The 27,858-nt window shown below is 41.7% G+C and overlaps 5 protein-coding genes across 5 annotated transcripts; 1 reads left to right on the top strand and 4 right to left on the bottom strand.

The window, feature by feature from the left end:
- Window positions 1–3,363: 3,363 nt before the first annotated feature.
- prcp (prolylcarboxypeptidase (angiotensinase C)) lies at window positions 3,364–14,142 on the bottom strand. Its single transcript, XM_079272629.1, has 9 exons — window positions 13,759–14,142; window positions 9,582–9,722; window positions 9,394–9,495; window positions 9,034–9,215; window positions 8,765–8,922; window positions 7,030–7,202; window positions 5,067–5,234; window positions 4,758–4,945; window positions 3,364–4,094 (listed from the first exon to the last, which is right to left on the bottom strand). The coding sequence occupies exons 1-9, from the start codon at window positions 13,936–13,938 to the stop codon at window positions 3,881–3,883; spliced, it is 1,506 nt and encodes a 501-aa protein (XP_079128755.1). The 5' UTR covers window positions 13,939–14,142; the 3' UTR covers window positions 3,364–3,880.
- A 704-nt stretch (window positions 14,143–14,846) lies between these two features.
- Window positions 14,847–18,815, bottom strand: rab30 (RAB30, member RAS oncogene family). The gene is made up of 5 exons (XM_079272630.1): window positions 18,698–18,815; window positions 17,393–17,491; window positions 17,220–17,303; window positions 16,868–17,051; window positions 14,847–16,499 (listed from the first exon to the last, which is right to left on the bottom strand). The coding sequence occupies exons 2-5, from the start codon at window positions 17,483–17,485 to the stop codon at window positions 16,249–16,251; spliced, it is 612 nt and encodes a 203-aa protein (XP_079128756.1). The 5' UTR covers window positions 17,486–17,491; window positions 18,698–18,815; the 3' UTR covers window positions 14,847–16,248.
- A 719-nt stretch (window positions 18,816–19,534) lies between these two features.
- On the top strand, window positions 19,535–21,042 carry ndufc2 (NADH:ubiquinone oxidoreductase subunit C2). Its single transcript, XM_079272728.1, has 3 exons — window positions 19,535–19,765; window positions 20,124–20,267; window positions 20,848–21,042. Exons 1-3 carry the CDS (start codon window positions 19,627–19,629, stop codon window positions 20,895–20,897), a joined length of 333 nt encoding a protein of 110 aa, XP_079128854.1. The 5' UTR covers window positions 19,535–19,626; the 3' UTR covers window positions 20,898–21,042.
- A 289-nt stretch (window positions 21,043–21,331) lies between these two features.
- Window positions 21,332–21,751, bottom strand: thrsp (thyroid hormone responsive; the record flags this gene model as incomplete). The annotated part of the gene is made up of 1 exon (XM_079272322.1): window positions 21,332–21,751. One exon carries the CDS (start codon window positions 21,749–21,751, stop codon window positions 21,332–21,334), a length of 420 nt encoding a protein of 139 aa, XP_079128448.1.
- A 2,180-nt stretch (window positions 21,752–23,931) lies between these two features.
- Window positions 23,932–27,409, bottom strand: guca1c (guanylate cyclase activator 1C; the record flags this gene model as incomplete). The annotated part of the gene is made up of 3 exons (XM_079272295.1): window positions 23,932–24,068; window positions 25,267–25,354; window positions 27,341–27,409. 3 exons carry the CDS (start codon window positions 27,407–27,409, stop codon window positions 23,932–23,934), a joined length of 294 nt encoding a protein of 97 aa, XP_079128421.1.
- Between the last annotated feature and the right edge of the window lie 449 nt (window positions 27,410–27,858).

Below are 27,858 nucleotides of genomic sequence, written 5' to 3'. Positions count from 1 at the left end.
TAAATTGCACCTCACAGCCCCTTCGTGAAATGGGTCTCAATAATGAACAGTCGATTTAACTAGAAAAGCTGCCGGAGCTGTTAAATTAAAGGGGAATAAAGTGCAGTTCAGGCTCAGTGTGCCAGAAGAAATGTTGACCCAAAGAAATCCTGGGTATGAAACTTCTGTTGTAAACAATAACTTATTTACAGGAAGCTTCTTGGCCAGCCGTGAATACAACGGAGGATGTGTCCAAGAGCCAGATTGTCATGTTGCCAGCACTCATCCCAATTTAAGTGGAATTCCAACCGGATTCTAAGTGTATGGACTGTCAGGCTAGTTTAACTACGCAGTAAAAACGTGGAACTTTCTGCCACACTCAGCACATATTTTATATTTGTTTACCAGAAAATGCACGAGTTTCAATCTGATCACACTAAAGCCTTCGTGTATTTTTCTCATTTCAAGTTTAAGAGACGCTGCAGCTGAATTATTGAAAGACGATCCCTCCCTCTTACAAAAAGTGCACATTGAGGTGAAGCAGTGACTCATTTAAGAGTTGGAGGGATGAAAAGAAAAAGTCTGAAGCAGCGAGGGAGTGAGGCCGTTAAAAAATTCTTTCTTATGTTAATTCCTGGGGAGAAAGCGAGACAGTGAAAGTGATAGCACTGATCTAATTATCCGCGGCCCAGCACAACTCTGCAGCTGAAAAGAAGTGTAGAAAAACTCAAATCTACGAGCAACAAATAGCTACAAAACAAATAATATCTTTCTGTTTATACAGCTGGCCATGAAAGCGAGAAAACAAACTAGACTTCGCATTTTCAGTTCATTTCATCTGGCATTATACTACAAGCATGTATTTGTAAATTCTAAACTTTGAGTTCACCGCAGTGATGCCACACCACAACGTCTCATGGATTCAGTGGAGGAGAACTGAGCTTGTAGCGCCTGGACAAAGTCATTCTGCCTCCCTCTCTTTGCTATAGCAGCACAGTTTTGGCAAAGTGACATCATCACAGTCGTGGCAGCTATATCCCCCCCCCCCCCCCCCCCCCCCACAGTCAAGAGGCTTTGGCTTTTGTGCTGGTGGGTCATTCACATCACAGAGCCTGACGCACAGATCCCAGAAACAAGTTTCTATTGTTGCATAAAGGCTGCGAGGGAGAGAGGGGTTGGGCTGAGGCAGAGCAGCTCGGAATATATATATATATATATATATAGTAGGGTGATATATATATATATATAGGGGTGTAACGGTTCACAAAATTCACGGTTGGGTACAATACAGTGGAGCCACGGTTCGGTACGTTTCGGTACAGTAGAAAACTATAAATGCCAGAGAAATGTACTTGATTTTAAAATATATGTATTCATTACAACTAACATCATAAAGGTATTCTTTGACTTTGAACAATGATGGAACTATACCTGAGTGACCCATCTTCTGGGGTGTCTTCTTAGCAACACAGAAGCATAAAAAACTAAAACTGCTCCTTAATGTTATGTAGTATTGTTACTTACATCTTGTATTGTTACTTACATCTTGCAAAAGAGATTTTTAATCTCACTGGGACTACCTGGTTAAATAAAGGTTTTTTAAAAAAAAAAATAATGTAATTTTTTTTTATTCAAACGTATTCGGTTCGTCATGCGTACCGAACCGCGAGCCTCGTACCGAACGGTTCAATACGAATACGCGTATCGTTACACCCCTAATATATATATATATGAACCGAGAGCTGTTGACTTGTTTCCACTCTCGAGACGCGAAGTGTGAGGTTAATTGTTACGTTATTTTTTTTTTATTCCTATAACGGGCCAGCGTTTGTTTTAGCGCTAATCACAGGGGGTCAAACTATAGATTACATCTTCAAAGACTCATTATGTTTGGAGCTTTGGGGGAATTTGAATTCGGAGCAAATCATTAGTAATCTGCTGTGCCGTTTCCCCTACAACCAAATTGTTAAGTACACAGATCCACATTGTTGAGATATTGTTAAACACCACCACCACCACGCCCTCTGGGCCTGAGAGATTTACTAATTCAGCAGCACCCTACTCCTCTGGAGCGGGGAGCTCGGCCCAACGTGATGGGCTTAATCTCTTCCTATACTAGTGTGTGGTCCCTGTCTGAGCATGGGACATACTCGGAGTTCGGGGTCGGGAGAATACTAATAACACCTTTGATTGATGGCCAGTGTCAGAGACTGAGAAAGGGCTGGCAAAATGAATGACCTCTCAAAGTCCTGAGAAAAAGTTTAAGGACGGCATTTAGCGGCGAAGAGCCCGTCCTCCCCCACGTTTAGCTGTGTGTCTTTCTACTGGGGTGTCTGAAATCCAGTCAAGCCTGTGACATAATGTCCAGGCTTTGTGTCTCCCGGTAGAAAATCAACCCACATACCAGTGCAGGACATGTTCCCCCATCTGCCTCACAAAGTCATGTCATGTCAGGAACTTCTGCTTTAAAAGAGGGGGGGGGGGGTAATTGGGCCAGAATAGATTAAAGGAAATTAAAAAGCAACAAGACATGATTTCATTAGCAGTCAAAGTGTTTCAGTCTTAGTATTTTTATGGCGTTTGAGTCTTTGAGTTTGATTTTTTTTTTTTAACAGAAAAAACCCGGCTTCATGGTGAACTACAAAAGGCTTCTTGGTCCCTGCCGGTTCCTGCTTCACTCTTAACCTTCCATCAACCCTCCTCAACCTCTCTGGCACCCCAGGAGTTGTATTAATAATATTACTAGCAGGGGGGGAACAAACCCGGGACTATGAGCTGCCCTGGTGCCGCAATTTAAAGCTTTAATGGCAGCCGGTGAATGAATGCGTGCCGGGGGGAATCCCACAGGTTGGTCCACAGGGGAGAGGTCAGCAGGCGGAGCTGCAATAATCTCCCACCACTGACTTTATTGGCCTCCTCCAATTGGGTTTTTATTAAATCTCCTGCTAGGTGGAAGTAACTTAAAAGCCCCGGCCTCTCTACAACATGACAAAGAGTTGGCTTGACAGAGTAACGGTACATCCTTCTATGATCAAAAGACAATATCATCAGCAGCCTTTTAATCCGTTTCACCGGTAGACAGCGTGTTAAGTGAAGGTGGTGTAAGACGTGAATAGAAAACCTAAAGAGTGAGGAAGGCACTGTGAACAATAACAAATCAAGTTGAATATTACACTCTGTGCAGAGGATATTAAAAACATTTTTGTTGGATTTTCTTTCCATTTGGTGCCAAACTTTTCTCCTGAGACTTCCTCAAGTGTTAAAAAGCAAAAGATCTGAGTAAACACTTACTTTGAAAGAAGAACTACACCTGAGTAACAACAGTGGCTAATCGAGAAGACTAACTAAATACGGGGTGTCAAGTTGTAACGATGAAACTGGGAGACAAAAATGAAATTAAAGATGGTAATAACTAAACATATCCCTGATTGTACCACTGAATGACAAAAGGAAAAGACAAGTTTGGAGGCTTTAATGAGTTTTTGGCAAGCGTTAGCGTCGGAGATAAAGAACATAAATGAGGATGATCCTGTCTTTTGATGACAACAATGTGATTAAATTATTGACATAGAAAGTGACAACTCAATCTCATTTATTGCTCATAATGGAGTGCCTCTCCAAGCGCTTGGAAAAGTATAGTTTGGCATGAAGAAATGGAGTGTGTCTCATACACTTAAAACATTCTCACGTGATTAATGGCATTAAGATCAGGAGTTATGTTGCAATTATTTAAATAAAAAGGCCATCATTCAATGTGAAGAAAAATGATTGTCCACAACATGAATTAATAAAAAGGCATATAACTTTGGCAGAATGATGAAGCGAGCACCTTGTGAAATGCTGTCACGTGCATTAAAGCGAGGCCGACTGAGTCGGGTGACATTGCGCTGCTTTTTAGGCACTAAGAGGTGTGAGGCGTCTTTTTAGCCTGCTTGATCCACTCTCGAAAGTACATCACCTCTAACGCCCGGGCCGCGCGGACTGAAGGTGGGTCATGGTCATTGCTGTAGCGGAGGTCCAAGTGATGGGCTCCGTCAGGGATCACAACGGAAACCAGGGAAGCCGTCGTGTTGGAGGTCACTCCACCGGACGACCACGGGTCGAGTCCTCCGTTACTGAAATGCAACAGCGGAGGTGGCGATCAGACACTGGTGTGCCGCATATACGGGGAGTTCATTTAGGGTATTCACATGGAGCATCATTGGCGAATTGTTGTAGAATTGTTTGGACAAAGTATGAAGTGGAAAGAGCAAAATACCTCATTATTCTTTTTACTTAAAAATCACCTTTTAACACCAGAACTTCCCAATAAAAAGAAGGCAACAGACTTTAATACAGATGTAAGTAGAATAAAAAGCACAATGAAATTTGTGACACAAAATTACAAAGCACTTTAATTGTAACTGACTAAACCACCACTGCTACAAACCTGGGTCCACGTAGGTTGTGTGTCAGTATCTGTCAGCCTCCCACGTGGGCTGCTCTCTTTTAATATTCGGGATATGTTATGACAATTCATTTGGGCTGCTTTGAAAACTGAGTGCAAGACCATTTTATAGCTTGACAAAAGCTGGTAATTGGTATTCAACCGCATAACACCAACCTTGTTGTTTGTGATTGAGCCACATTTCTACATGCTTCTGTCTACCTCCTGTGGGTACTCTGTATTCGTCTGCAATCGAAGCCAGCCAAAAGCTGCACTTTAAAAGTCTCTCGCTGCACTCGACAAACCCAGAAAACCTTCTGCCTAGCCCTGGCATTTTGCAAGCCACGTTTACCTGAAGATGATGTTGCTGTGCGAGGCGATGTCCTTCCCCCCGTAGACCGTGCCCGCCCAGTCGGCTCGCGGCCTGACCCCGAACATGGCGTTGCACTCGTCAGAGAAGGCCTTGAAGTTCCACTCCTCCGGCTCAAACATGTCCTGGACGCCGTCCGTGCACATGGGCATCACCATCTCTGTGCAGGCCTGGGAATGAGGGATTGAACACGTATTCATTGTGACAGGTGAAGCTGCCCGCTGACACATGCGTGCTGCGATTTTATTGAGCACGACAAGACTCGATCCCCGAGCTCGGGCGTCACCGCACCTGGTAAAACCAGCCGAGGAAGCCGAGGCTGCCGGTTGCCGTCTGCGATGTGTTGAGGCAGGAGGAGCTTCCGGTGTAGTTGTAGTAGACCTTTGCTGCTTGGGAGACGCCGTGCAGCAGCTGGTAGTCCGACACAGCCATATCGAAAGCCAGATACTTGCACACCACCTTGAAAAAATACAACCCATGAAGAAGCAAAACATTCGAAAGTAATGTGTGTGATTCCATTCAACTTAAGGCGAGCTGTTGAAGCCATTGACAGCTTCATTCACTTCCTTTTTAAATAGAATTAAAGAGAAATATACAAATATCGAAAGAGCTTATATCCGAGTTGTTTACAAGACCGGAGCTTTCCTGTGGCCCATAAAGTGTTTTTCCACATAAAAAGTGGTGGCGCCTAATTTGCATGTGAAATTCCCCGGAATGAACTTGAATTTATCGCTGCGGTCTTGGCACGGGGAGTAGAAAGTGCATTTACTTATAGCCAATGATCTAAACGTTGCTCTCCTAAATACTATTTTGTTTGAGCACGGTTGATTTCCTTAGAATTAATAGCGTGGATGATAAATATTTGAGTTTCAGCCTCTGTTTAATTTCACTGCGTGTTGTTATGGTTGCAGCAGCAGAGTTGGCTGCGGCTGTTGTTCTGCACTCTTTGTGAGGCAGACAAACTGGGCTTTCTTGTCCCGGGCTGGAGGGGAGCTGCGCTAGTGTGGAGTCTGTTACTAAGGCTTTTGTCTGCGGGCTGGGGAGGAGTTGGTGGTCGATGGATGAGGAGGGCCACAGACATGTCCAACCAAAGATTTATACCGTGGAAAAAGAAAAAAAAAGAAGAAAAACACTGCAATTGCTCCAAAGCATCTTCTTCTTACTTTTCAGATCGGATTAGGCTTATACATTCATCTCTGCCAACAGATTTCCCTCCTCTAAGCCCTCAATACCCCGTTCTCACACTCACTCAGATAATCACATTAGCTTTGTCATTAAAAAAGCTCCTCTTTGCACCCACTGCCTAAACCGCTTAAACCACCCATAGGGGTCGCATACATTAAAGGCAAGGAGCCAAAAAACTCATAATGGCCATTTAGTGTTTATTTCCGCTGACGTGACGCTCCTGGACCTATTCAGAGTCTTAACGATAAACAAATAAGCAGACAGAAAAAAAATGTATCGCACTGGTAAAAGTTTTAGTGCGTGTCTGCTGTATGGGGTGCTCGGAGGGGTGTTGGAGCACCGAACAGAGAGTCCGGGGTCAGTCGCAGAGCTATGCACGTGACATGTCAGGGTGACTGGTGGAATACATTGCATCCAAGTCAATCAGCGGCAGCCAAACAGCCACCCTACTGTCATACAAGCTCGCTTACATGAAAACCAAGGACGTTTTATAATGTGGAGAGTTTTAAGAAATTGGCTCTTTTTTCAATTTTGGTATTTTTTTCTCATCAAGTGTCTTGTGAAGTATTTGTTACAGTCTCATTCAATGGAGAGGGGTGAACCTTTGTTTTAATGGCCTTCATGAGCTGCTCTGGGCAAATGTCCTCTTTCTGTGGAGCCATGCGAGCGTCCCAAGAGGAACACCTCAGAGATCTGACGGAGTGTGCAAATGAAAGGACCATTGGTACGAGAGAAAGAAAAGAACGGTGGCTTACTTGTAGCTGCTCATCTAAAGAATACTTAAAATCCAAAAGAAACGAGATCCTTATGAATATTAATGAAGTTAATTGACAGCTGTTGTCAACAAAAGCTTGGACGACCACAACAAACACTTGTAACACAATCGGCTAAATAACACGCTCACTTCAATCAAGGACAGGCTGTCAGGCACTTAACCAAAGGCCAACACAACTTAAAGTTGCAATGAAGTCAAGACCTTTGGCAGGAAGTTTATTATGTTATTGGGATCCGTTTTTTTTTTATCCACAAGTTCTCTTTTAAATCTTATATTACTCGTGGATCTTTGTACCTGGATCGGCCAGCGAGGAAGTGGCTGCAGAAAATTGGCTTCGTAGGGGTAGTCCACCATAGCCAGGTTCACCCAAGTCTCCTGAAGCCAGTTCTTGAAGCCGACAGCATCGTTGTCGTTTTTCAGAGGGCCGCAGAGACTGAACTCTTCTGACAGCCACTGAAGACCAGACGCTTGTCAGAAGAGAGCAAACAATGATTAAATGTCACTCCTGCATGTACGTCTACTGCTGTGTACCAAACTTTGACATTGACGTTGTCGTTTTAACCAAGATAAAAACAAGATTGTTTTTTTCCAGCATTTAACGACTACAACTCCCTCGGGTCTTTACAGGTATGATGTCAGAACCTCATGATAAGTTTAGCTGCAAAATGCATATAAAAGAACAATTTATTATCGTTGTGCTCAAAGTTAAGGAGCAAATACTCATTTAATATATGCACAGAAAACGTCAGTTTATATGGTTCGGATTGTAACCAACCGAAACATCTCTATGGTAAAATTCCTCATACTTTAACCATCGAAGTTAAATCAAACAGTTAATTTCTTCTTATGCTAAAGTCTCTGATTGGTTGTCCAAATATCACATCTTCAACTGTTTCAGTCGTCAGAATCTCACGGTTTTGGGAGAGGTGCTACCAGGAAACAGCCAACATACACACTATCATCCATCTATTTGAAGCTTCTGGGTCACAATGAAGGGCTAAAAACATACCATCACCCAGATGTTTTCCCTGTTTAATTGTATTATTTATTATTGTGACAAACACACTTGTACTGTTATGTGATGGTAAATGCGTGGCCTATGAGTGGAGTGATTACATGCCTATTACACATCACTTACAGCATGTGGATAAATGATTCTCTTGTTTTGACATTATTTTTATAACTTTATCAAACTTCATTTTGACAATATTTGATGAAAGCGGTGGAATATAAATTGGTATATATATGTATATAATTCATAAGCTGTGGTTCATGGCCTGACTACGTTTTGTTCTTCATTCACTGATGTTTTATAGAACAGTTATAAAACATTAATAAGAACAACTTTTGGGTTGCCAGGTTGTGGTCTATCGTCCTCCAACATGACTGTTGTGTGAGGAGGATTTTCTCTGACCTGGCAACTTCAAGGTTATAGTTATTAAAAGCTTATACCTGTTCTATAAAGCATTAGAACATGATTTAAGAACAAAAAACCAAGCCATTAATTACAGCTTATAAAGGGCGCCTTATCAGAAAGTGGTATCAACCTTTTTATTGGTGTACTTTTTAATGTTGTGATGGTAATAAAACAGTACCACACAATGCAACGAAGCTTATTCCTACAGTTTAGGATTGTGAGAATGTACCAGGGATCCTGTGGGCAAACTCTCTTCTTCTGATCTGAGCTGAATACTAAAGGACTGAGCTAGTCTGAGTTATGCAGGTTGTAAATTTTATGGATCCACACGTAACAATCTGTTCTCTGTGCTGTGGAGAGGCTCCAGACTTTATATCCACTTTATATAAGTTTTAGTAACAGCTGTCTGGTTTCAGGCTTTAGCCGACAATGAATCAAACCCACGAATGTGGACGATGTGGACAAACGTGCAGAAACTCTTAAAATCCAGGAGGCTTCCTCATATATAAGATAAAACGGGGTTCATTCATCATTCTGAATAATTCAAAAGAGTCAGATTCCCTACATTATGACACATAGGATAAATCAACCCATCTTGACTGTACAACTTACCAGTGGAGGAGACATTGTTAATGGCCTTCCAAGACTTTCTGATGTTTGCGTCACAGTTATTCCCGCTGCTGGCGAAGTCCTGCGTGACTATTTTGTAGAAGTCTCCACATGGCACCATACCGGTGAACTGCCATATTGGCGCAGAAGCTGCCAGAGCTCTGAAATACAATTAAGAAGCAAAAACATTTCTATTTCTCAAAATTACACAAGCTGCACATCTTTGGGGTTAATCCAACCTAAAGGCCCCCAGACCCGCACTGATGTCTTACCCAACCACGATGTTGGGGTATTTCATCCTGAACCAGGCGGCGAGCATCCCTCCATAGGAACCTCCGACGGCGATGACAGGGCTGTGCTGAGCTCCGGGTAAAGTGCTCTTCAGGTTCTGAATCAGCACCGCAAAATCGGCCAGGGCTTGCTCCGAGGTCAGGTAGTTCAGGTGCTTGCCGTCCTGCAAGCGGGTGACCAGTATTGTTGTAAAAATAAGACATTCAAAACAATATATATATATATATATATATATATATATATATATATATATATATATATGTAAAATCATCAATCATCATCAATATTTAATCAGATTTGAGTCAGCCTTAGATGTACTCTAAGTATAACACTTCACTTACACTGTAAGAGTCTTGTCCAAACGGCAGGGACTCTCCATAGTAACGATGTTCTGCAAAAACCAGCATGGCGCCCAACTCCTCCGCAATCTCCCACATGAAGCCCTACGGAGACAACAAAGACAGGCGCTGAATTAAGAGCGGGGATTATGCGCAGTGTAAACACAAAAGGTCACGGGTGGGATATTCACAGTGTTGTTGCAGAACCAGGTGATGTCGCCTTCGTTGCCAGTGTAGAACAGAACGGGTCCTCCGGGCTGCTGCCAGTGTTTGTCGGCAACGAGGTATCGCTGTTTGAAGGCGCCATCCTCCAGGAAACCGAAATGATCGATCTGTGACACGTAAAACAAATGTGAAATTGGTGCATAATCTTAGATGATCACAAACATAACGTGGTTATAACATAATGTGCAGCTCACTTTCTGAAAAAAATTAGCAACATGTAAAAGTCAAAATGTTAATGTCTCTTGTGCATCGGTCAGACTTGTTGACAGAAAAGCCAACGTGGCAATAATTTACTGACATTAAAATGTCCAGCGTGCATTGACTACTCTGAGTTGGACGGGATCTGTGGCTACATGGCCCCGTGCCAACTTGTGAAATGACAGTCCCGAGGTTGGATTCTGGAGTAATTAGCCCCAATTTGTATTAAAATATGTTGGAGCCAGTTTAAGGGACGCCGCATTAGTTCCACTTTAGATGAGCCACGAGATGTCCTTTCATCCAAACTCAGGGATTCCGGGGTATCTTTCCCTTTCACCTTATGTCCCTGTATTCTCTATGAAACAAAAGCAGAGAGAAACCAACAACTTCACAGAGACGACGGCCCCATGACGCCATCGGGTTGTCCAACCCCTTGAAACAGCACCAACACTTAACACAAAATGTTTTTTTGTTTTGTTTTCACCCCCCCCCCCCCCCCATTCCCCCCTCCTCCCTCCTCGCTCACTTCCCTCCTCAGTGGACACAAAGGAGGCAGCAATTTTATGAGCCAGTGACACCAAAAAGATTCTGGGGCCTCAATGTGTTCATTCAAGCCTTGACTCCTGAGCGCTTGGCAATGCTTTTAAGTGTGAGGGGACCATGAGACAGTTAAAAGGAAAGGTTCGGCAGTTTCCCAGCTAAATCGCTCTCAGTAGTGCAATAGTCATCCAAAGTGTAATGCAAGAATTTTCTTAACATTTAAGTTGTTGCATTTCCATTGAAAAGATTTAAAAAACTAATAACGTTTTCATTTTGTCTTATTAGTCATTTTTTACTCCTACAGGGGTTTTTTAAAATTGTAGATGTCTGATTTTTTGGGAGTGAAACGCTTAAATTACTGAAAGACAAATTCTGTTGCAGCGCAAACAGAAATATTCCTTTGAACTATGATTTAAATGCCAAACTAAAGTGGTTCGTACATTTGCACCCACTCAGTATGCACATCACAAAACCCCACCAGACGGGTTTCATAACAAATCCACACCCTGATGAGTAGTGCCACCATGTGGTTACTGCAGCCGGCACTTTGCTCCAATTAAAATTCCATTCACATACTGGACATCAACTGGACCAGAACTTTGACGATTCAACAGGGGGGGGAAAGCCTGTCGTATTACAGTCTAGCAAATGAAGACATGAGGGAAACTAGTAAAGCGTAAACTACAACAGTTAATTGGGAGGATGCTAAAGGCCCTTCCATTCATTGTCTGGAGGCAAAATGCAGTCGGGAGGATTTCCTCTTCGAGATCACTCGGTGCTCCCCTCGCAGCAGCTCGTCCCACAGAGTGTCGAAAAAAGGCAGCATGATTGATGATACTTTTGGAACAAAAAACAAAACAAAACAAAAAACAGCAGACTTGCGACTGAAAAGTGGATTACAGGGATTTGATTTGGTTTACTTGTCGAGATGAAGCATATAATGCGTTTGTTGATTGGCCAAAGAAAGCACATCAGACAAGACAAAGGACGACAGAAGGGAGGAAATGGTCTTTATCTTCTTGTCGGCGTGTCTGATTGGACAGGATGTGGTGGGCTGGACCAGGTGTGGAGCTTTGTCCCCCTTCTCCAAATAGTGTCTGTAGTTTGTTAATATTACACTTCGGACTGCAGCTAACAGCAGTTTTCATTTTCGATTTATCAGTCGATTCTTTTTTGGGGGGGATTTATCGACTAAACGTCCGGTCAATAAAACATCGGGAAAGAGTTTCCACCATTGTTCTAGAGCCCGAGGTGACTGAATCAAAAGCAACATTTGAGACTCTGGAACCATCAAACTGACTTAAATGATTAATCGATTATCAAAACAGCTGCAATGAGATATCAACAAATCACTGTGGCTCTAAAATCCGAATATTCTGTGCTTTGGTAATACACACTTTATTATAATCTGTGTGTTATTCTAAGGTGTTTATTAATCCTCTCAACGTTGGTTGAAACAGCATCAGGGATTGTTTCTATTTACTTCCTGGATTGTCTTTTCAGTATCTACGCAAAAGGTAAATACAGACAGATCACAGACTGGCTCTAAATGTGAGTTGAGTTCACAGCATCCCTGATTGCAGGAACAGGAGAGTCATGTACACGTGCACAGTCTTGTGACTGTGTGTATGAGTCAGGTTCACAAGTCACTGAACGTCACGCCGCGTTACGTAGCGCTGCATGAACTCAACATGCAATCTGATTCTCCATGAAGTAACAGCAAAATGGAAAATGCAAAGGCTTGAATGAAGATCTCTGAGGTAAAGTGTTTCACACTCACTGGGCCCCGGGGAGCTTTTTAGGCAGGAAGCCAGCAGGGATAGTTACAGTTCTGCTGGCAGGAACAAAACCAATTGTGATGGTTTTCCCTTCACTACAGGAAACCCGAGGGAAACACCTATGGAGTGGTCTCACTGACGTCACGATCTCCTTAGTTACCAGGTCGGTCGGCCATGTTGGAGTACATACAGATCCTCCATGGCGGCGAGTAAACAAGGAAGTGCGGCGAAAATACCATACTTTGAATCACTGGATAGTGCATCAAAGGTTCGCTACCTTGCCAAATTGAAGGTTATTGGTAACTTGGATCCTTATACGATGAGTGCAGATCGTTTCAGTGCCGATCCTACTTGTCTTCCATCGGTAAACTACGCCAACATCTACGCGTATCTCGTGAACACCCCGAGTCCTTACACGAAAGACGAGCTGGAGTGCTACAAAGGGCTCGACGCTTATAATCAGTTTGTCAGTGGATGGGTCCGAGACGTCAAAGAAACGGTCGTCGAGAATTCTCATCTCGTCATTGGAAGGGTAAATATATACAGATCTGGTCCGATATTTAGCAATATTCAATGTTTACTCAGCGCAAACAGACACGTGTGTTTGTTTACATTGTACGTGCATGTCATTGTGTGCGTGTGTGTAGGAATTCACTTTCAACTAACTCCTAACTTCATCCCCCCCCACACATATATATATATATATATATACACATATATATATATACATGATACGACGTTAAACTCATATCAAGCAATGCTGAGGCCGCATCTCTGTGTTTCGCCTGTTGTACACGCGCGACACGTCTCTGGCACCGACTGCTGTCACGGGCCGATGAAGCTTCGGTAACCTTCTCATGTCCATGTTTAATTTATATTTCCTTTATTAAATACTGTTCACAAACGAATTTGCAAATAAAATCACTGACCACTTATAAAGTGATCCGCACATACTCGAGTGTACCCCAAATTCGATTCCTTTATATCTCGAGAGATGCGCGACAGCCATTTCTGGCGACGTCGCTTGGGTAGCTCCTTCGTGTAATTTCCTTGATGTGTAATGACCGCTGGCAAACCAAAGAATGATTTCTTGTCTCTATCAGCTCTGCTGCCACAACCAAAGACAGCACAAAAGTTCACCATGATCGATAGGTTCTGCGACTCAGCCGTGCATGCCAGTGGCTGTGTGTACTCCAACATGTACTCCAACATGGCCGACAGCTAAACTGTGACGTCACACGAGACCACTCCATTGTCTGCATACTAAACACACGAACAACTTATACGGAGTAAGTGCATTGAAAGTTAAGAAAGAGCAAGTGATGCAGATATTAGCCAACAGCAAATGGTGCTTTAAATGCTCTTGGTTTTGTAAAAATCATATTGACAGTATAACACCAGTCTGATCATAATTAATGTATTAATGTATTGTATGGGACCAACTATGGGTCCTACTTACCGTACTCATTTGAATGATTACTTATAGGGTGCAGACCAAACATGTGAAAGGGAAGTGAAACAGAAAGAAGTAAAGGAGGAAGAAACCAGTGTGAAACATACCTGAATAAATACTTTTCATAAAACAAATGAGTTTAAAATAAACTACAGAGATGAACGTCAAACTCACCTTCTGGTCAAAATAAAACGTTTCATAGCTGATGGGGGGCTCAGTGGAGGTAGATGAGCCTCCGAGCCTGGTGAACAGTTGTGACTTGAGGGCGATCACGTGTAAACAGCCGAGACAGAGCGTCAGGAGGCAGGTAGCTGCAGCTCTGTCCCATACCTGCGTCCCGACTCCAGCCCTCATTGCTGCTACTGTCAAACGCGGCTCACAGCAGACTGGTCTTCAGCACATGATAGCGAGGTCGCGTGATCCCCGGGAATAGGAGCCCTGTCCCTCAAAAGAAAGGAAGTGAGACTCGTCTGTCAGCAAATGCAGCGAGGTGTGTTCAGACAGCTTGTGACCTATATTTAGCAACACGGGGGGCAGGAACAGGAGGCGTCAGAGTTCAATGTCTTCCCAACATTTTGAACAACTTCAATTTCACTGTAGCCGGCTAGCAGTCACTTAGCAGAAGGTTCCTACTGTAAATCTCGCAAGGGTTGATGGGAGTTTAAAGTTCTGTGTGTGCACGTGTTTTATGTTAAGCCTTTAAACTGTATACAAGAAGTGATAAGCAGAGATAAAATGGAAATTGATGCTGCGCACTAACGATGCCTTGTTGTATTTGCTTTGGGGGTAAAAATCCCTCTTGTGTTGGGGCTTTTATTTTGAAAGTACACACCGGAACTGTCAAAACAAGCGTCAAGTAAGCAACTAAGCTAGTCGGTTTATTTACTTACCAGTTAGCAGGTTAAACAACCGATTTAACATGTGTTTTTTAATGTTTATTAAAATGTTGCAGTCTTTCCTCTGCGGTACATGATTGGTGGAGATGACCTGTGTATTTAAATCACTGCCCTCTGTGAAGAATTGCAATATTAGATGTATCAAGTTAGCGTCAATGCAGCCATGCTAACGCCTCTGGGAAATGTAGTGTTACATGATGTGCTGATCTTTATATTGTTGTATAACAAAGTGTACAGTCTACCTAGCTATATATTGATGCTATATGTTGAGCGTCACGAGTGTTTGCTGCCCTCTAGTGGTGAAAGGACAGTTTTTTGGAATTATTTAGTCCATAAAAGAAAAGAAGCACAACAGCCCAATAGTGTTTTCCTTTGTATTTCCCATATTGTGTTGACAAGAAGATGCAAGGGATTAACAATAAATCACTGCTGTTAAACCTAAAGGTAAAAGGCAAAACAAAATGCTCGCCGGTTGTACAAAGGGATTACAGAAAATAAAAAGTATAAAAGCAAAGTGCCAAGAAGTACTACAAGTCTGTACAACAAAATGTTATAATAAAAATAATAAGTGTGCAGTATATGGCATTGTGCAATACAGTACATTACAGTTATGGCAAATATATGAAAGATAAAGTTAGACACTACAAATTATGGCAAAACATGCCAAGAAATTTCACAATCAAGACATTTCACAATAAAAGCATATGAAGTACAACAAGTCATATACGAAACTACATGAACATACCCCTTCAAACAAATAAGAAGTGATACAAATTCATGGCTAGGCAGCAACAACAAAGGCAGAAATATTCACGTCTATGGATAAAAATAACTGCTGACATTCAAATAAAAGTCAATTGATTAAGCTGTTAATAATTTCTACTGATGACTGACGATATCTGAGGCCTTCCCAACTGCTTCATACTATATCAACCGACTAATTGCAAGCACTGCAAGTATGCAAAAAAAGAATAATAATGGCATCACAGAATACTGTTTCAATGTAGTATTTATGTGTGTGTTTAGGTTTATGTTATCTGACACAAAAACATTGTTTAGCAGCAAGTAAAAATCTTCTATTGGGAACAAATACTTCACAGTTTGTAATGACGGGTGCAAATAACTACACAGAAATGAGATCATGACAGCTAATAAAGTCGTATGCAATGCTCAGAGCAAAAGACTTAGTGGGAATAACTGATTGTGCAACAGATTTTAGGGTAAATTTGCAAAACTTTTTTTCGCAACTTTATCAGACTTGGTAATCTGAAAAATGTACTGTGTGTAAACATCAAGTTACCATTTACTGATAACCTCTGGTGATCATGACACTTGTTGTCAGCTATGCGGAATCTGTAACAAAATACCTGGTAGAACTTTTTACTCACGTAATACTGCTGGTGAATACTGATGTTCAATGACAATGGATCCTAAAGTCCAAACAGGAAGGTGCTGCCATTTCACTATGAAGAGGACAAAATGGAGCCTTACTCAGATTCCTGGACGCATCAGGCAGACACACTTTACATCCCGTTGCATTGAGGACAAAGCTCTCAATACTGGCAGCATATAAAATGCTTGTTCCTGGAAGGCCAAACTAAAGTTGACTAACTCCCTTGTACGGTTTTAAAAAGGCATGGGACTAGAAATGACGGGACTAAGAGGTGGCTTTATGCCATCTTAGAGGGACGGCGGCATCGAGGCTCGACCATCTGCCCTCTACAGTCAATGGCTACTCAGTTAAAATGGCCAGAAGTGTGAGCTCTCCCTAATTGAGGTTGCAGCAGGTCAAGTAACTGATGGTTTTACCCTCACCGGGCATTGGGGCAGTGTCATTGTTATCCAGCTTGTTCTGCTTGGCCTCGCGAATGAGTTCGCAGGCCAAGTCGAGGAAAAGTTTCTCAACATTGTCGGACTCTTTGGCCGAGGTCTCCAGATACAGCATGCTCTGAGCCTCGGCGAAGTCTTCCGCCCTCTGCCGGAGAACCTCTCGCTTCTCTGCCAGATCTATTTTATTACCTGAAAGAAACATGACATTCATCCGTCAATACACGAATCAAGTAAGAATGCGGCTTCTCGCATCACCAAGCTGGTTGTCTTTCTTAACAGTGGTGGGTGTGGATGAGACAGGTGGAGGTGGACGAGTGTGCATGCATGTGTGGGATGGATAAAAGTTAAATCACATATATGTTAACAAACCTGGCTTTGACTTTTGCAAATCTATTCAGAAAACTGCTCACTCAGGCTCACATTTACGTGGGCTCCGAAAACTAGGCCAGTTCCAGTCAAATATAGCGCACACTATTATTCACAGTGTTCTCAAAACGAACAATGAGCCTGATGATAAAAAAAAGAGGTCCAGCGGTTATTAAAGTCAAGCTTCTTACCGACTAATATAGTCACCACCTGGTTGTTGGCATACTGCTCAATCTCCCTCAGCCACTCTGGAAGGCACCTGAAGGAGTCCTCACAGGTAATGTCATACGTGAGAATGAGGGCGTTGGCACTACGGTAATAACTCTGAGTAATGGAGCGAAATCTCTCCTGTCCAGCCGTGTCCCATATCTGCAGCTGGAAGACACAACACTGGAAATGAGCAACTACTCATCTAAATTATTACAAAACATAAAAGGCATCTGATTTATATATATATATATATATATATATATATATATATATATATATATATATATATATATATATATATATATATATGAAATTATTTAAATGTGTGTGTACCTTGACCTTCTCCCCTTTGATTTCCACGGTTTTAATCATGAAATCTACTCCGATAGTAGCCCCTTGTCCAGGTGGGAAAAGGCCCTGAAAACAAAAGCAGAAATGTAAAGTCTGATACTATAATACCCTGTAATTCAAGAACTTCAAACACAGAAGCTCAGACTGATACAAACCTGAGTAAAGCGCCGGACAAGACATGTCTTCCCAACTCCAGCGTTTCCTATCAGAACTATTTTGAACAGGTAGTCATAATCTTCCATGCTCATGCTAAACTGTGAAAAATAAAAAAGGAACAAAGTAAATGCATTAATATTCAATTAACACCAAACTGTTGTGAAACTGGTGGAAAGGTCGGCATGCTCAGGGGACCACAGCTGACATCTGACCTAAATAATGTGTTAAATATGCCTTGGGTCATATCCACAGAATGCCAATTTAAATTCAGATCTAGCCCATTTGCACAAATGCACTGACAGCACCGGCAACTGTAGGCTATGATACAAAGAAATGTCCATTTCCTAATTAAATCTCTCTGTTCATCAAGTCTCAGTTCAATAACATGTGTATTAATGTTTTGGTTACACCTCTCTAGGCTACTCGTACAAATCATGAAATAGGCCTAGATGTTTTATTAAATTGTATTTTACAATCGATGTTCCATCACGAAAGACTCGAACACTGAGCAGACTCTGAAAACAGTACATAGTTACAAAAACAAGATGTTGCTATTTCACTTCTCTGCTGTTCTCCTCCCATTTTAACAGCCTGTGATGTGTGCACATTGCTTAGCGCAGTTTTTGGGGGGGCAGTGCACCACTTTGGGTGGATAATGGAGCCACGGAGGCTCGAGACACTGTTTGAGCGAATCATCCGCATTATAAAGCACAAATGTTGAGCTAATGGATCTCTATGTCTCTCGTCAGCGTCAACCCACAACACAGCGGCGTTTAAAATGCATGTAAACCAATTATATACATTTTTTATTATTATCTGCAGTAGCGTTACATTTGCTACGGTACCAGCACGGAGGGTCGGGCCTATACGTGCGTGGACACTAAATATATCGTTGTTAAAAGGAAAAAAATTAACAATTTCAGAAATCAAGCTGTTGCTCTCAAGACGACGTGATGCATTAAATGCCGACCTGGATACAATAAATCATATTTTAGGGTTTCGTTAAACTGATACCGCTTGCACATAGATTGCTCCCTGTGTCGCATTTCCTCCTCCGTCGTTTCACCTCGTTTTGTAAAAGAAAGTAACATTGTAGCATTTTGCACGCACTCAATCTCAGCTGTACATTTGTTCCTAACAATGCTTCATGTTCGGTCTGAGTTGATAGCCATTAGGGCGAAGCTAGCGACAGTAGCAACAAGCAGCTATGCCGTGTGACCATTTTGGCACTATAGTCTGCAGATGCAGGAGACAAAAATCCAAGTGAGCCCTGAGAATGGAGTCTGGAAAGAGTTTTCACTTACCAGAAACACGGGGAGATCCCCGGACTTATCACTACTCGGTATGCATAGGTCACCTCATCAAACAGGCAAAGCCGCTGCTGGGCAGGGCATCGTTCCTCTGGCTGTGTTTCCTCCGCAGCGGTCTGTCTGTGTGAGGAGGAGGAGGACTGCACTCAATGATGTCATCAGCTCGCATGCAAAGTAACTCAGTACATCTGCTCTATTACTGCACTTCAGCGCTATTCTGTGGAGCTGTAGCTTAAGCATTTCTGCGCTTTTAAAAATGATGCTTTTACTTCACTGCATCGCATAGAGAAAACACTATTTTATGATGTAAAGTGTTGTCGGCTGTGCAGCCAGGATAAACTCTACAGGGTGCTCGGCTCATAACTTGTTATATAACTTAGACCACAAAGATACACACGTTAAACACACAGACATGAGGCACCGCTTTTATAAAGGGGGGATTCTTTAAGTGGTGCACTCTGGTTTCCGGTGTTTTGCAGCTTTTGTACGTTATCGTGAATGTTAGGAGAACAGCCTGCTGGTAATAATAATACTGGTCCGGCTACAGTAACGTTACTGTTGACTGTTACTAGCTAAGCTAACTAACGTTTACAACACAAGCTAACGTTAGTAACGTTAGTGGTCCAGTCAGCTGCTCGTTTCATGTAAATATCCCTCTTAACGTGGGTAAGAGTGTTATGTGGGTGTATTCTATAAGACGATCCAATCACAGTAATGTTATCGAAAAGTAATCTCCTCATTGCTAAATGTAACGTCTTCTGGCGTTGGTTGCTAGGAAACAGAACAGGCGGAACGGAAGCGGCTCTCGTTTGTTTGTGCCCGGACGTCTTATTTGGTTGCGCAGCATGCCCTTGACTTCCTACGAGAGGTGATAGCCGAAAAGTAAACGCTGGGAGGTCACCTGAATATCTGAATTTGTTAGCATGGGGTTCGTTCCAGACCTCGGGAAGTCTCTCCCTCCTCCGTCCGTCGCGAACAGGAACTCTCTGTGGCTCGCAGGCGTCGGCTGGTGCTCCGCGATGCTCCATAATGCCATCAACCACAGGCCACCGATGAAGTCAGGTTAGCATGTTTGTTAGCTGTCTTCCACACTTCATCGTACGGTGTTTCACTTTCCTCTCAAGTCTCAAATGTCTTATCTAAATAATGTTCTATGATGATCACATTTCAGCGCTTCCCTTTTAAAGACCCAAACTGTATATTCAAGCTGATATAGTCTACTTGTTTTACTTTATTTGACTTCATGTCGGTACCAGGTGACTTGTACCTTAGTTTGAAAAGTATGAGGTGCAAGCTTGAGGTTCCACATAAGCAAATGAAAGCTTGTATTTGTGTTTTCAGTGCAAAGTTCATATTATAGTATTGTCACATTGTGTGCTTAAAATCCAATCATATCATCTGTCCTGTTTGCCTTTTTTAGGTGTTCACCGACAATTCCTATTGGCAACCATTGGTTGGTTCATCGGCTACCACCTTACAAAATATGAGAATTACACTTTCGCCAAACTTGATCGAGATATGAACGAGTACGTCAGACTCCACCCAGAGGAATTTGCAGCAAAGGGTAAGTGAATTATCAGTGCTTTAGTCCAGCAGAAGATGCAAGAACCCAACACTACAGCTGTCTTTAGGGCCAATGTTCCAGCACGTCTCTTGATATTTAGTTATTATACACATTGGAGGGACATTATTTGATGAATATTTGTGGCATGATAGTTGTCAGGTGGTGTTTCATTAAACAGGGGAAACGATAGGTCAGAGGGGTTATCTGTACATTTATCGGTAGAAGCATGCAGTGCTCTGTATGGATACATTTTCTTATTCAGCATATTTTTATTTACCTTTTTCCTTCATGGTTTGTTCTATTGCACATTTATTTATTTATATATATATATATATATATATATATATATATATATATAATTATAATTACCATCATTAACAGTAATCCTATGCTGACAACAGACTGGGATTTTAGAACGTGGTCAATATGAGGGCATGAAGCCCCAAGCTGTGTAGTTGGTGCCCAGTTTATGTAGTGTTTGAAGAACAATACCACATTTGTAAGACTTTAGATATAATTTTAGAACTTAGTGGCCCATGTATGTGTGTAACCTTTCTCTCCGTTCCTTTTATCTCCCCAGAAAAGAAGACCTTTGCCGAGATCGTCGAGCCTTTCCATCCTGTGCGCTAAGTGTCGGCGGCTGGTGAGATGGAAGAGGGAGCGAGGAGACACTTGTAGACTACCATCAGCCTTGAGTGGTGTTTTTGTGAAATCTGTCATTTGTTGTGAGAAGAGTAGTTGTGTAAATAAAATAAATACCTGAATTCAACAACAAGCATGGTGTGTTTGAACATAAAAGTAGAACACTGATCTCTTGTCTCATGATCATTTAATCAATCATTTTGACATATCTCCTAGACATAGTTTCCAAGGGACTATTGCAGTTGTGAGGAGATAGAATTGATCATTATTGACAATGCACGTTCATTCCATAGAAGCATTGGGTCACAGAATATAAACACTTCTGACATTTGACATGTTCAGGTGACTTTGCTACATAAACAGCGCTTTTACAAACACCATATTTTCGTTTTTCTTGAAGTTCCCATATCTTACAACGCTTTCTAATTTGCCACTCCAATGATGTCCATATATTTCACAGTGAGGCTCTGAGTCATCTTGGTGAGGTCACTCATCACAGAAAACAGTCCTATCAGGTGGAAGCGGAAGAGAGTTTCAGGATCCATGTCCAGGAGAGGCTCCAGGGTCTTGTCGAGCGCTGCGTTGCTCTTGGCCTCGTGGTCGTCCAGGAGAACCAGGCTGCTCTCCGCCGTGGTTCTTATGGCCTTCAGCATCAGATACTTGTTATACAGGTCTCTGCAGGACTCCTCTGTAGCGTCACAGTCCCACGCCTCGTCAGTGGGCACATCTCGCAGCAGGCTCGGCAGGAGAACGGTCCGCTCCATGTCACGAACAGCTGAGCTGTACCCTCTCAGAGCCAACAGCAGGCTGTTCTTGTTGAATGTGGCATCGGCAGACTGCATGGTTCCAGTTGGATGTGGTCGGCTGCTCCTCGTGCTGTGGTGGCTTACAGTAGGGAAGCAGTGTGCAGCGCAAAGCCTCGAGGGCAGATGCTGGGCAATTTATACGATGAGCATAGGTGGGTTGATCAGTGCGGTTATGCAATCGCATCACCCGATGTATTTCAGGATCTGAGTTTGCTTTGAGTGCTATTTGGAGTCAAACTCTTATCTTTATTTGTTTTACACAACCTGTAATATCTCCGAGGTCATAATAATGTCTGACCAGTGTGTGTGCTAAAATGTACCCCTGTCAAATCATTAACCATGCAGACCATAATGTTTGAATGGCCTCAGTATGAAGTGGTAACATTCATTAATCTAAGATTAAATATGAGCAGAGGGAGCTCGACGAAACAAATATAACCTTACTGTTAATCTTAGAGGCCTGAACTACTTGTTATTCTGTCTACTCTTTGCAGATAACATTGCTTTATAATGGCTCTAATATATTCATAATAATAAAAGGGCCCAGGTGGGCCTGGGTGAAAACATTTGTTTCTAGGTCTTGTTCCCCTCCGATCTAAATTGGATAATAACGGTTCTTTCATGTGTGAGAAGAGCTCTGGGATTTTCTGCTCAAATGGAATTGAAAGCTCTGCAGACAGTCTGTGCCTTGGCAGACTAGTTCAGAAGAGGAGCCAAGCACCACCCTGAACACAAAATACCAGTTTGTGTCACATGAAAAGACACAGCGAATCACTTTTAGAATGTGATAGTTGCTCTTGGATTCAGGTAGGATTCTAAATATACAGTATGTCCGTGCAGTGACATACAGGAAGTTTGCACATTGAATTCAACTAATAATGAGCTGAGAAGAGTGATGGATTTGGCCTGAATAGATAGACTCCCTTAGTGACAAACCCTGTATTCTTTCAACAATCAGGTCTTAGTGTGGTGGAAAAAAAAATCTTTTTAACCTCTCTGTGAGAAATAATCACGATGGAACTTCTTAAAGTATTAAAAACATATTTAATGAACAGACACTTCAATCAAAATTCAGCTGAATGGATAGAGCTCTTTCCCCACGAATGGTTCGGAGGTCTAACAATAAAAAACAAAATAGAGTATATATGCGCGTTATCTCATCTCCTCTCCCTTCACCCTCCCCCTCACAGATGCTGACGGCTGCTTCACCCACCAAGGCCAGGTTCCCAGCCTTTCCGTGGGAACAGGGTTAGGCTGGTATATGAAGGTTTAAGTGAGACAAGTTATAACTAAAAGAACCATATGATACATTTCCACCACACTTAGCAGAAGCATGCTTTCCATCTCTTTGAACCATAAGTTGATACATTAATAAAATATATCAACTCAGCTAATGAGATACAGAAGGTGCCTGTAATGTGAGAGTTTAACTCCCAACCCTGTATCTGTGCCCTGCACACTTTTAAAGAAAGAAGAAAAGTACATTTTTTTTATTTTTCAAAAACGTATTGATTTTTAAGGCAACATTGTAACCTTAATTATTGTAAAATACAGTAAAACATAACATTGCACGTCAAATATTTTTACATTCAGTTACGACATCGATATTCAGTTACCATCCAGTTTTCAAACGAGTAGTTCTCACGCAGATCTCACATGAGCAATAACACAAAAAAAAGAACAAGTGAGTGTTTTAGATTTTAACTTTAAACAGTGTTAACATGTAAACACCCATATGCTGTAATTATGTCATAGATGGCAGAAAATCACAAAGAGTCTGTCAGCTGTCTTCTTGTGACTGAGAGTTCTGCAAACCAAGAGTCCCATACAATGGTTCCGTGTCTTAATAAAGTAAGTCGAAGTCATTCGCCGTGCTTTGCAGCGTCTACTGGAACCGTGATGGAAACCTGAAAGCAGATCTTCCTGTCACTGAGACTCTCCAAACACATCCCCTTGTTAAAATGTTGTTAAACTTCACAGAACTGAAGGGCCCGTCGCCCAAGAAGTGTGAGAGCACAAGCAGAGGGAAAGGGACAAATGATCCGCCTCCCTTGGGGGGCGACATACAGAGCGACCCTGTCTGCGTGGGACTGCTCAGTCAGTTCAGGCTCCTCACCAATCAAGCACATTCAATATTTCCTTCACACTGCTGCATTCTGAAAATCCTCCAAACACAATCTCAGTTCTCCACACAGTCCGGCTCGCTGATCACGGATTCAGTTTACGGCATTATACTGTCGACCTCTAATAATGATTTCCAGAACGTTGGTAAGATCCATCATCTTGGCGAGCATATCCGTGATGTCGGGATGATCCCTGGCTCCACTGATGAACTCCTCCAGTGTCAGCTCACCTGAGGAGAAAAGACATTTATCGGTAGAAGCATGCAGTGCTCTGTATGGATACATTTTCTTATTCAGCATATTTGTATTTACCTTTTTCCTTCATGGTTTGTTCTATTGCACATTTATTTATTTATATATATATATATATAATTAATTACCATCATTAACAGTAATCCTATGCTGACAACAGACTGGGATTTTAGAACGTGGTCAATATGAGGGCATGAAGCCCCAAGCTGTGTAGTTGGTGCCCAGTTTATGTAGTGTTTGAAGAACAATACCACATTTGTAAGACTTTAGATGTCATTTTAGAACTTGGTGGCCCATGTATGTGTGTAACCTTTCTCTCCGTTCCTTTTATCTCCCCAGAAAAGAAGACCTTTGCCGAGATCGTCGAGCCTTTCCATCCTGTGCGCTAAGTGTCTGCGGCTGGTGAGATGGAAGAGGGAGCGAGGAGACACTTGTAGACCACCATCAGCCTTGAGTGGTGTTTTTGTGAAATCTGTCATTTGTTGTGAGAAGAGTAGTTGTGTAAATAAAATAAATACCTGAATTCAACAACAAGCATCGTGTGTTTGAACATAAAAGTAGAACACTGATCTCTTGTCTCATGATCATTTAATCAATCATTTTGACATATCTCCTAGACATAGTTTCCAAGGGACTATTACAGTTGTGAGGAGATAGAATTGATCATTATTGACAATGCACGTTCATTCCATAGAAGCATTGGGTCACAGAATGTAAACACTTCTGACATTTGACATGTTCAGGTGACTGCTACATAAACAGCGCTTTTACAAACACCATATTTTCGTTTTTATTGAAGTTCACATATCTTACAACGCTTTCTAATTTGCCACTCCAATGATGTCCATATATTTCACAGTGAGGCTCTGAGTCATCTTGGTGAGGTCACTCATCACAGAAAACAGTCCTATCAGGTGGAAGCGGAAGAGAGTTTCAGGATCCGTGTCTGAGGAGAAAAGACAACAAGGGCGTCAACGCATTACAAACATTAGATTATTATTTTAAAATGATCACATGTCAGGACATTTACTACTAGAGGGTTAATTAATGCCTCATATTCATGCAATATTTCACTGGGCCGGGCTGGTCATGGTGACTTTACTTCTGACCACGAACACTGATAATACATTTTTAACAATCACGTATGTCCTGGCTTGACAGTAAAATATCCCTTACCTTCTCCATGGACATCAATCTTCTCATATACAAGAGTCACAATCTCTTCTGGAGCCACGTCGTAACATCTGGTGATATCTTGAATGGCCTGATAGAAGAGTTTACACAGTTAACTCTTAGTTAAATGGTCTATAATTGAAACACAACACTCTGCCTTTCTTCAAACAGCTGCTGAATGCATTTAATAAGTGAGTAATAAGATAAACTAGAAAATGCATTTCCTGCTGAAAATGCGTTGGAATGCTGAAATGAATTGTGAAAAAATTGCTGAAAATTAAGAAATGTGAGACTATCTGTCTGAAAAATGTTGAAGCCCGAAAGCATTTAAACTGCACTGCTGAAAAACCTTCTAGTTGAAATGTCTAACTATGGTGTCTGGAGCTGAAAGTATGAGGAAGAAGAAGGCTTTGAAAGTTGAAGTATAACAGGATTTGAAGAGTTTCTCCATAGAGATCCCATTCAAAAGAAAATTGCAAAAAGCTTAATTCAAAAAGTTTAAAGATTACAAATATGAAAAGTCAAAGCACCCCTCTCCTGAAAGAGCTGAACATTTTGATATTTGAACAATTTCTGTAGCTTCAACAAATTTCAGAAGTAGTGATATTTGTAGTAATAGTAGTAGAAGTTGTAGTTGAAGTAGAAGTATTATTAGTATTAGAAGTATTAGTAGCATTAGAATAAGTAGTAGTAGTAGCAGTAGTGATATTTGTAATAGTAGTAGTAGAAGTCGTAGTTGTAGTAGAAGTATCATTAGTAGTAGAAGAAGATTTAGAAGAAGTAGTAGCCTAGTATCAGTAGTAGTAGTAATAGCTGTAGTAGTGGTCGTAGTATTTAATATAACAGTAGTAGTAGTAGTAAAAGTAATGGCAGTATTTGAAGTAGCAGTAGTAGTGGTACTAGTAGCAGTCGTACTACTAGCTGTCGTAGTATTAGTACTGGTAGTAGCATGAATAGCAGTAGTAGCAGTTGTAGTATAAGTAATAGTCGTAGTGGTAGTAATAGCAGTAGTGGTAGTGATAATATTGATGGTAGCAGTAATAGCACTAGTAATAGTAGCAACAGCAAAAGTTGGAGTAGAAGTAGTAGCAGCAGTAGTCGTAGTAATACTATAAATATTAGCAGCAGTAGTAGTTGTCACAGTATTAGTAAGAGCATTCATTATTTCAACAAAAAAGCCTAATTTTGAGCTTAATGTTTACATACAGTTAATCCATGGGGCTTTTATTTTTGAAAGGGTGGGGCTGGGTGGGGGAGGGTGGGGGAGAGGAGACATAATCATAATGTTTGACACATAAACAGAGGTTATTAAATGACAGGCTTCATCACAAGCAGTTCAGTTAGAATTCACTCTCTGGGGCTTTTATTTTGAAATGGGGTGTGGGGTGTGGGGGAGAAGGGGAGAGGAGACAGAATCATAATGTTAGATAAACACAAACCGGTTATTAAATGACAGAAACAGATGTATTTAAACATGAAACATTTATTTGTTAATCTCTTTCAACATTTGAAAGTCAGACTGTAACGTTTTTGAACAAATCGTGAACTCTGTCCCATGTTTATAGAAATTATCAGTTATGTAAGATAAAAAAATCAACTCTTTCACTTTTTTAAATGAATCCTATCACATTAGTACTAATCACCAAATCTGTAGCCTTTTTGAACATTATTTTTCACATTTTTGTACAATATTTGAGTTTAATGTTGTCATGGTGTTCAATGAAAACATTATGTTATCTCTTTCTTTGTCTGTAAATGTTAGTGGGAAGCCTGGCACTGCATACCGTTTACCAACGCACTGTAATCTGGTGTATAATTTGACACTGCAGCTCTGAGTGACTCTTGTAGATGTGCATCAGTGAGGCGTGTTCTGTGTTTGTTCTTGATTAAATTCATGTCAGAAAAGGTTGATTCACAGAGATAGGTTGAACCAAAAAGGCAGGCAACTTTCATAGCTGCTGTGCATACACCTTTGTATGCACTGTGCATACACCTTTGTATGCACTGTGTCCACAAGGCACCAAAAGTTTGGCGCAGACTGATGGGCTTTGAGGTGGAGGTCATTTTGCAACGTTACGATTTCAATCTCCACCTGTCCAGCACCCAAGTTCAACGTAGCACTTAGTTGCTCAGCAATGCATGTCATGTCCACTTGCATGAAAGGATATGAAACAAATGACACACATGGCTCAAGTTGATCAAAGTCACAAAACCTGTTCTCAAACTCTTGCCCTAGTCTGTTTATGACTTGAGAGGACTTTTCTACTGCTTTGTCAAAAGCCCCAGATGCTGAAGCATCGTCATTCAACCGTGTTGGCTACCTCTGCTCTAGACGAAGTTTATTAGTTCACATTGTGTCAGGAAATAAAAGTGTATGTTCAGGAGACTATTTGCTCAATACTAATATTTCTTTGTAACGTCTCTGTGTGTGTTTACTGTTTTCCTGCAGACGTCCAGCAGCTGTTGGTGGTTCAAGAAGAGGTTCCCCCTGAGCAGCAGGAGTGGAGCTCCAGTCTGGACCAGGAGGATCCAGAACCCCACACATTAAAGAGGAACAGGAGGACCCAGAACCCCCACACATTAAAGAGGAACAGG

This window comes from Melanostigma gelatinosum, assembly GCF_949748355.1.
Source record: "Melanostigma gelatinosum genome assembly, chromosome: 7".
Lineage (NCBI taxonomy): Eukaryota > Metazoa > Chordata > Actinopteri > Perciformes > Zoarcidae > Melanostigma > Melanostigma gelatinosum.
Note: the sequence above shows the minus strand (reverse complement) of the source record. Positions and strands in the feature narration are given on the sequence as shown.